Consider the following 10,114-nt stretch of genomic DNA (forward strand, 5'->3'; position numbering starts at 1 on the left):
GATGTATTATTTCATACAACGACTCATAATGAAATAACGAAGTTCCTTTACTGACAGTCAGTTGAGTTAAAAAAAGGTCTGAGCTGCATCTGTTTTGAATTATAATAAGAAAATCAAATTAGTAAGAAATTTTTATCCCCCAAACTAGGCAAGAGTATCAAAATGACCTCTAGTCAATACCTGAAATAATAATAGTGCTACTACTAATAATTATAATTATATGAAACAGGGAGTTTGTCTTGGTTTTGTTTTACTTGAATAATACTTCACTATATTTTTTTCAGAAGAAAACATACAGTTCTCTTGGTTATTTTAGACAGAAACAATCCGTATTTTACTTGTTTTTAATTACTTTAATAACCAAACTAAAAGAATAATGTTCTGTAACCAGCATCTAGTTGTAGAAATGTGAAAGTCTCAGTACTTTCTCTTAACCAGAAGGGGGCGCCATGACATTATAACATGAACGTTTCTGTGACTCCACATAAAACAGTCACCAGACTGAATACAGGTTTTCAGTAAAATTTAATTTTTATTATTCCCGTACAACTCCCTCTTTACATACAGAAATAAAATATTTTGCTATGCTTTCTTATAAACAAATAGCTTCGACAAGGACACACAGAAGAAGACGGAGTGTGCTGGTCACACTAAGAAAAAGATGTTAGTATATTACACACCTATTCTTATCTCAGTGGCATACAGTAAACCCTCACACTTGACTCATCCGCAAGATTTTCTTCAACATATCATGGACACTCTTGAATGCAGTAAAAAATAGAAGTACTATTCCAAGTATTTGAGTGGGAGTGATATAATGAGGATTTCTTCCTCGGTAAGTCTCACGTTCAGATGACCTGATGCTGGCTGTGGTGGGAGTTAAGATGGATGGTTTTAAGATAGTTAAATAAATAGATTAATGCATTAAGAAAAACATGTAAAGAACACAAAAACATGAAGAAAAAGCCTGTTTTTTTAATGTAACTTACAACATGAGATCACAAAGCTTATAAAGCCGTTTCTTCAGTTCCACATTCCATGGAAATATATCCCATCCCAAACTGAACTGTTTGTCACTGACCAAATCAGAGGTTGGTTCTGTTGCACAGAAACATGTGCTGCAGTTTAAGCTTTGCAGGACTCAAACATGCATTGCAAAAAATAAAATAAAATAAAATCTTCGAATGAGCACTTAAATAGAATAGTATACAAGTAATAAATAATCTCCCTGAAAAATGAACATTTGGTGATAATCTGGGGTTACGCTGAGCATGGCCTGATTGCTCAGCCGGGGCATCCATCCTCTGCAGTCTGAGAGTCCCTCAGCCCTTTCAAATCAATCTTTAGTTACTGTATTTCTTTTTGTAGCAAGAGGTGATTGACTGTTCTTGGTGATCATTGCAGCTTGCAGAGATTTTCACAAGATGTCCTTGATTTCATAACACTTAGTTGTACATCTAATTCTACTGCCACTAGGTATTACTCAGCCCAGCAGTGCTTTCTTCCTGTGACAGTTTTTATGAGGAAAATAAGTAAAATAAAGCTGGAGCTTGTCAATGTGTTCGCTGCCTGTCTCTCCTTAAATCATTTATCTAAAACTTGGCAGTGTGCTGCTTGTGATCATAGTAAAAGCAAAGTTTAAGAACCTTCTAATGAGGTCTTGTCTCAGTTTAATTATTTTCTTCAGCTCTGTAGCTTGAAATTTGGTTTAGGATGAAGCTAAGGATTCTTCTTTTCTATCATCAAAGTCACTATGACCGTATCTCTGAACCTTCATTTCTGAGGTTACAGATCAAGGTACCGGAACAATGTTATCACCCCACAATGTCGTATTCAGGCTCTTGTGTTTAATTTATGACATCTCTGTGAGGAGGGACGAGTTCCAATACACTTGTGATAACTGGCACATGCATTAATAATTCAAGCAATGACAAAAATAACCTTTAGCTTGTTCCAATAAGTCAGATGACCCAAAACTAGTTGAAGCTGTGGAAAATTTAACACATAGCAGCTTAAAACTACTGTTCCCTTCAAACCCCGGACAGGTCTTTGAGCAGATTAACCTGCTTAGTTGTCTGTTGAATGACATACTTACAATGGTTGAGGATTTCTTTGTCTTAAAAATCATATATATATATATTTTTTTTTGCATTTTATATTTTGCATTTCTAGTTATCTAATCACGGGTCTTGCTTCCTGTTTTATTTTGTGTGAGAAGTGTCCTTTTGGTTTCTGTTTAGTTTACTTCCTGTTTGTCCCCTGACACACCAGACTTTTGGTTGCAATCAGTCTACCTGCAGATTACTTTATGATTGCTCTTCTCAGTATTGTATATTAACCAGATTTCTTTGTTATTTACCAGATCTAGTGTTTTATTTTATGACTATACTGTATCAATAGCTTACCATAAAGCTATAGGGAAATGACAGACAGAGAGATAAGTAAAAGAAGAAAATGGGTATTTTATTAAGCGTAAAATATTCTTCTTTGTAAAATTGACGTGTAAATATGTTAGTTTAGTTGGTAAATATTTCTATTAAAGATGTTAAATTTATTGAGAAAACATTTTCCATTGAAATGGCTGGCTTGCATTACTAGAGCATGAATGTCAGACGAGCTAAATTAGTTTGTTTACATAATGATAAATGTTTGATTTATATTTTTAATAACTGTTTCCTGCTTTCTGAGCACATATAGCATAATTATTAAAAGGACAGATTGATGCATACTAATACACTCATATTAATGTTCGTGTCTCTTCTAATTGCTTCACCCAGCAGTTAAACTTCATTTTCAAAGATGATAAAAAATGTTACTGTCATGAGCTGGTCATTTTGCAGATCACCACATGTAAAGCAGAAGGTTATGCATCTTTATGCCTTGTTGTTATGTTGAGTTTGTCATTTACATCAGTCCAAATTTCACAGTTTTATTTTTTACCTTTTTTAATTTGTTTTACATTTCAACATGTAACCATTTTTTCTCCCTTTAAATGAAGCCCTTGGTAAAAAAAAACTATAAAACTGTTTTCTGAAAACTTGTGCATGTGCAGTAAAATGTAACATTTTATAAACCTAAAAACTTTATTTTGGAACAAAATTGTTATATAATTAAGCATTAAATTACATTTGACAAATGTTTCTACACCATGATGACCATTAAAATTTCAGTTATGTCTTCTTCTGATTCCTCTAACAGAAGTCTGGTTTTATTAAACTAAAATTCCTGCCTGGACGTGTTTTCAAGGTGATTACCAAGACCTGCTTCTCTGAGCACTGCTGACTGCAGCTGTTAATACTAACCTTTTAAAACACAAGATGTTAAGGTCAGACATGATGAAGTTTTATGAAAGTCACAAATCGTAATCACTTTAGACTGTCAAATAATTAAAGCCATGATGACACATTAATATTTGTTAGGACATTTTGCAGCACTAATACCATATTTTACAACATCTACTGCTGTTAATGATTTTTTATGTGACAATCAGAGAAAAAAAGTTTTTGTTTTTTTGTTTTTTTCTTATAACATCATGGCCACATAAAATAATGACTTGTTATGCTGTGATATTTTACACATGTTCTATATTTTAGTCAGCACTGACAAAATTGAAGTCATTAGATAAAGAGATAAAATGGCCAGCTGTTTCTGGACCTTATAATGGGGCTGGTCACTGGTGTTTATAGACCAGACTTCCAAAAGTTCAGTAATAGCCCATTTTTCACAAAATCAACATGTTAGTGTTCATATACACACATCAATTAACATTAAGCAGATACTGGGGTGTTTTATGAATATAAAGTTGGGTTTTACTGTGGAATTTTATTCCAAAACTCTTGCTGAACTGATCCCATTTAGGCTGCTGAAGATGATGAAAATGGTGAAGCGGGAATCAGCACTTTTCTTCCTTGAAATCATTCTTTCTCTGGCACACTGAGTCAACATTCCTTTAGCATTCACTGATGATAAGTCTGTATCATTGTTTTTGCCACATCTGTGTGTCAAATAGTTTGTGGTTTTGATCACTCGCATTAAACTATCAGAGGTAATGACTGCACCTAACAAGTCTTCGGAAGGCTTTTTTAAAGTCTTCATTAAAGATGGTGTAAATGAGCGGGTTGATCAGAGAGTTAAGGTAGCCCAACCATGTAAGAAAGTCAGCCATTTCCACAGAAGTATTGCAAGAACTACAGGTGTTGACGATCACTTCCTTGACAAAAAAAGGCAGCCAACAGATGACAAAGGCTCCTATTATTAACCCCAAAGTTGATGCTGCCTTTCGCTCCCTTGAGCCTGAGATCCGAGGTCCTTGGTAGAACTGACTACGACGAGACTCAGTACTTGATTCCTGTTTCTGTGACTTGCTCTGAAAAGCTTTTCTTGAGACCCGAACACGTTCACGTTCACGTTCGCGTTCCCGTTCACGTTCACGTGGCGTTTCCTCAGTGGAGGGTTCAGAGAAAGACTTTTCCTGTGGGCTTATAGGCTCTGGACTTCGAGGCCCACAATCAGCATCACTGTCTCCAGTGGGGTAGGATGAAGGGATCATGCTCCCATTGGTCATGCATGAGTGACGGCTAGCCCTGCTAGCCTCCCTTCGCATATAAAGTGTCTGAGCGGCCTTGTAGATCTTATAGTAGAGAATAAGAATGAGCAGCAAGGGAATGTAAAATGCTCCGAGAGTGGAATAAAGAGTAAAGGCCATGTGATGGTGGATGATGATGCACTGGTCTTCATGCTCTGCATCATCGCTGTAGTGCCGCCACAGCAGTGGAGGAAGGGAGATGAGGATGGACAAAAGCCAAACTAAAGCCACCATCGCACCAGCCCTGGCTCCAGTGCGTTTGCGAGAATACTCCACAGCATCGGTAATAGCCCTGTAACGGTCAATGGCAATTGTTGCAAGGTGCAGGATAGAGCATGTGCAACAGGCGATATCCACACTTAACCAGATAGTACACACCACCTCCCCCATGACCCATTTCTCTTTCTGGATGTAGATGATACTGAAGGGCATGACCAGTACAGCCACCAGTAGGTCAGTCACTGCTAAAGAGCAGATGAGGTAGTTGGCTGGGTGGTGCAGCTTGCGAGTGACAGCAATAGCTGTGATCACCAGGCAGTTGAAGAATGTAGTGAGGATGGTCACTACAGAAAGGATTATCGTTAGTAGGATTTTACTGGGAGGGAGTCTGGCAGTCTCAAATGAGGCATAACTGCTGCTGTTTGTGTCAAACGCCTCTTCCGTCCAGTTGGGGAAATCCATTCTGCAAAACAAAATAGAAAAAGGCATGAATGAAACATAAAAGAAGATAAGAACAAATTCTTTTTCAAGTTAAGCCGCGTCGTTCAGAGTGGTATGAGAGGATACGTTATTTTGTCATATTCTGGAACAGCATTTAAAGAGTCAGTATTTTAAAGTGTTCAAATGTCACTTGTTCACCTCTTTTTATAAACACAGAGGCCAATTATTTGGGGTTTTGCACTTTATACATAAAAGATATCAAAGTGCATGAAAAGAACCTTTTCATCCAGCAATATGCTTTTAAAGTGAGAAGGACTTAGAAGACTGCTCAAGGCCATGAAACAACCCAAGCTTTAAAAATCTCATCTCGCTGACAAAAGTTCGCCCTTAAAGTAATTGTGGTAATCCAGTCCTACCTGTCTACACTTTGATGTTTTGTCTCATCTAGTTGGTTCCGTGTGCAGCAGACCGTCTGTTGAAATCTGTGCTGCTTGCTAAGTCCGCCATCGCCTCACCTCTGTCACTCAGCACCTAGGAGAAAAGAAGACCAACAGGAAAACTGTGAAAAAATGTATTTTAAAAGTCTACATTATTTCTAGTTACAATTTCACATTTTTACTTTTTGGGTTTGATAGAAAAACATCACATTTTTTATGACTTTCTTCACAGTGCTGCAATACATTTTGTTATATTTCTATAGTAAATGTTTTGTTTTAGCTCAGTTTATTTAAGGCCCACGTTAGAAAGCTCAGTCTACTTTTATTGGCAGTTTATTGGTAAAAATGGCTGAGATGGGTGGTAGATGAAGAATGGACGTAAAACCTGGATTCGTTACTTGGACGTGTTTGGTATATTGAGAGTAGTATTTTCTATAAGAAAGCCTCTAACTGTGTGTTAAAGGCTGTGTGACTTTGCAAACCTCATACATGCAAAAAAAACCAAACAACAAAGAAAACTATCTCCGGACTAATGACTAAAAATATGTATAACATGTCTTATTTCAGTAATTAAAACAAGAAAATAAAAACAAAGCTCAAGAATGCTTAACTGTTGATGGTTGTGTATGTGGGTTTGCATACATTTTATAACCATAATTTTCCTCTTTACAGCACTTTATTTTTATAAAAATGAATAGTCAGTAATGTGTTTATATTTTTTATTCCTATCAGTATAAGTACTTCAAACACTCTCAAAAAAGTCCCTCAATAATGAATTACTGACATAAGCACAATCAGTCTGTTTAGCCTAATTTCTATTCAAAGTCAGAAGTCCAAACTTAAACATGTCCCCATCTGCAGCCATGTATGCAAAGTAAAGCTGATGCTTGTACATTAATAGTCAGTTACTATAATTTAATCAAATTGCAAAGATATTACTGTCATTGCAGCTTTTCTTCATTTCTCCTTCACTGCATTGTTCTGTATCCTGAAGACACTGTTGCTATAGAAACCCAAGGAGTACAGTAATTTTATTTAATGTGATGATCTAGCAGAGGCAGCTAAACTCTAAGCCAAGGTCTCTACTGAGACTGCTCAATTTTAAGAAGTTGGGTTTATGTCTAGGTGGGTGGGATGACATGGCAATGTACTGTGTGAGTTATGATTTCAGTTCATGAGTTTGTTTAAAAACAACTGTAGTTCTGGGATATGAGACAATGTTTAAAACATGTACTTCCCAAAGTACATTTTTACCAATTACGTCATAAGTTAGTTGCAGCTAACTTATTACTGAGAGGAGACATTATGTCACAGTGGCTTAAAATACGCTAAAACATTCAACAAGTCTAATTCTGGACTAAATTGCAGCTGTAAAGAGAAGCAGTTAACTGCATTGTTTCCTCGTACCAATAATTATGGTCTTTGAAGACAACAAAATTGCCTAACTCTGCATTGCAATGCAATTCTGCATTCCTTATCCTTGAATGAGCATGACAGAAAACCTAACAGTATGGAGATTACTTTGTGCAGAAAGATAAATGATAATTAGAGTGGCACTGATGTATTGTTAGTCATGCATCTGGCAGTGTTTTTTTTTTCTTTTTTTCACAAATGTATTCTAAAGAAAAACATATGCATTGCAAAGTTTTTCTTATTTGTTGTATTTTATTTTATTTTTTAAACACCTTATATCTGTATTTATTTGCAGTGATTGGTATATGTCTTGGTGTGATGCATTATGCACAACAAAGAAATCATCTTCTTTCATTCGGAAGTGTTCTAAAGCACAGCTTTTCTCCTCAAGGCCATCTGAAGATAAGCTCTACTGAGCAAGCATAAATCGGCTCCGAAAGAAAGAAAAAAAAGAAAGAAAAAGAAAAAATGTTTGCCAAGTGCTTTTACGTGACTTTAGCTTACTGGAAAAGCAGAATGATTCACAGACTTATAGCTGCATTGTTTCAAAATTATCTGGTAACTTTCTAGTTGTGTGTAGAAAGGTGTGCGTGTGTGTGTGTGTGGCAGGGAGGGGGGATGGGGGGCTACTGCCACCAGCTTTGCAGAGTAATTTGTAATAAGCTCCAGATTCTCTATTATTAGCAGATTTGCTTGAGCTGCAGTATTATTGTACAACTCTGCTTCTGCATTCTACAAGCAGCACAATGACGTTAAGAATGAGCTGGCTGACAAAGCATAAACACGTTAAAATACGTTCTTGACATTCAGCGAAAGATATCAGTGCTGGGTTTAATCCGATGTCAATCGATGTAACTCAGTCATGGCTGAAACCACAAAATAAATGTAACTCAATAAGCACCCATCAGCCACACTGTTACAACCAAAAAGTGCTTCTATTTGCCACCAAAAACGCACCTGGAAAGTGAGAGCAGGAACAAAAACCAACAGGGGGTGTTCTGGGGTGTTTGGTTTCAGGATGTCAACAAAATAAACCGTGGGTTAGGCTTGCTTCCCACATTTCCCATGAAACCCCATCAGACTGGTATCTGGGGAATTTGAAGGCTGTTTGGAAAACCTCAAAGTGTTTGTCATGTTGTTTCAGACACCCTTAAGCTTTTATTTATGTATTTATTTATTATTCTTTTGCAGAGCTTACTGCTATTCTGCTGAGTGGGTGGGATTACTACTGTAAGAAAGTGCTGATTTTGGGTTTGGAAAAACAATGAGGTGGGGAAAAAAAGGAAAAGTAACATTTACGTGAATGTCAAGTTTTGCAAAAATGCAAGTTTTTATGAAAGCTTATTATGCTATAGAATGATGAGTAGGGTTATTCACTTTATCTGCCTTTATGTGTGTATCTGTGTAGACTGTTCTCACAAACCACAGCTTTTATTGAAATTTCTCAAACAACAATGAAAAACGAGAAGAAAATAAAAAGCCAGCCCTCTGACAGTCTTTCACATTCCCCCCCTCTCCCTTACAAGAACAAGGATGCTGCTGCATCTGTCAAGTAGAGTCCGATGTTTGAAACACACTTTGGCCAAGGCAAGCCGTTAAGCTGCCAAGTGCCGCTGTGAAGGAGGGGAGCTGTGAAAAGGCTCATTGTGTGACTGACAGCTCAGGAACCATGCAAAAAAAATGACATAGAAAGACACGGCAAATCCCATTCGTTTGCTAGACTCTACTTCTGTTTGTTTGTTCATCTACTGTTATCTGTTTCATATTTAGCTGGAGGTACATGACAAAGTCTGCCAAAGGAAAAACAATGCCTCAAAGAGCACAGTCTAAGGAGCTGAAATGCTGTTTTAGTTGTTTTCTTGTTGCTGAGTAGAAGAAATGTCATTAGAAAGATAACTTTTCATTCCAGGTTTCTAGGAAAAAAGGTTTTCTGCACATTGTACAGTTTTATTTCATCCTAATTATTTTTCTTTAACATATTATTTTTAATTACTATTTAAATTAAGTTTTACAGATATAAATAAATAATGCAAGTATGGCAATAAAAAAATGCTTTCATCTTTAAAAAATGGTCATATTTGGAGTATATATTTGTAATTCTCAGCATAAGGAACACCAATAAACTCTACCAAATCCCCAGTGCTGTTTGCAGAAATACAATGCCAAACTTGTAAGGGACCTAGCCTGCAGGCACTCGTTACTGTATCATTTTTCGGCTTTTTGTTCTACAAACTGCCTTCAGCTTCAGCCAAAATGCTCTAATTTTAAATCGTACGTCCAGAACACCTGCTCTCTATTTTCTGTGGCTCAGGTCTTATGTTTTGATGCATATAAGAGTTATTCACCTCCTTGTTTCCTCTTGGAGGCTCAGTTTTTTTGGCTGAATTTTTCCTCAAAGACCACTTCTGGGCCAGATTTCTCTGGACAGTGGTGGAGCTGGGTCCCTCACTTTTCTGCCAGCTCCTAACCAGCGGCACTGCTGGACATCTTTCAATTTTGAAGGGAAGTAAGCATGATGTGTCTTTTATCTGTTGCACTGTTGCAATTTTCTTTGGCTGACCACTGTGTCTCTGGTCCTCAATGATGTTTGTTTCTTGTGCTTCTTCAAAAGAGCCTGGAGAAACCTCAGTCTGCTTTGAAATCTTTGCTTGGGAGAGACCATGCTGATGCAATATAACTTGTGTCATGTTGCTATGTTTACTATGGACAAAAAACAGTTTTTCACAACCTCGCCATGGTAGCAAAGTTTGGCTGCTCTTTACTTAGTTTTAAGCCTCACAGCTGTTCCTGTTTCAGTTAATGACTCTGCGTCAGCCTATGTATGAAAATGATGATCATTAGCAACTGTTTGGTATAATTGGTTAATCATACACCTGACTATGTTTCTGCAAATTCATATGCAAGTGTACATTGAAGATGTGGTGCTGCTTTAAAGGAAAAGCTTGATTACGTCTAACATTTACTTCATTGTTCTTATGTGAGCTCCAATTGCATTTTGTTAATTGATTAAAATTAACAA

General features: G+C 36.8%; 1 protein-coding gene across 1 annotated transcript; it reads right to left on the bottom strand.

The window, feature by feature from the left end:
* Positions 1-3,993: 3,993 nt before the first annotated feature.
* On the bottom strand, positions 3,994-5,777 carry htr1fa (5-hydroxytryptamine (serotonin) receptor 1Fa). The gene is made up of 2 exons (XM_017423837.3): positions 5,662-5,777; positions 3,994-5,267 (listed from the first exon to the last, which is right to left on the bottom strand). The coding sequence occupies exon 2, from the start codon at positions 5,264-5,266 to the stop codon at positions 4,040-4,042; it is 1,227 nt and encodes a 408-aa protein (XP_017279326.1). The 5' UTR covers position 5,267; positions 5,662-5,777; the 3' UTR covers positions 3,994-4,039.
* Positions 5,778-10,114: the final 4,337 nt, after the last annotated feature.

This window comes from Kryptolebias marmoratus, linkage group LG6 (assembly GCF_001649575.2).
Source record: "Kryptolebias marmoratus isolate JLee-2015 linkage group LG6, ASM164957v2, whole genome shotgun sequence".
Taxonomy (NCBI): Eukaryota; Metazoa; Chordata; class Actinopteri; order Cyprinodontiformes; family Rivulidae; genus Kryptolebias; species Kryptolebias marmoratus.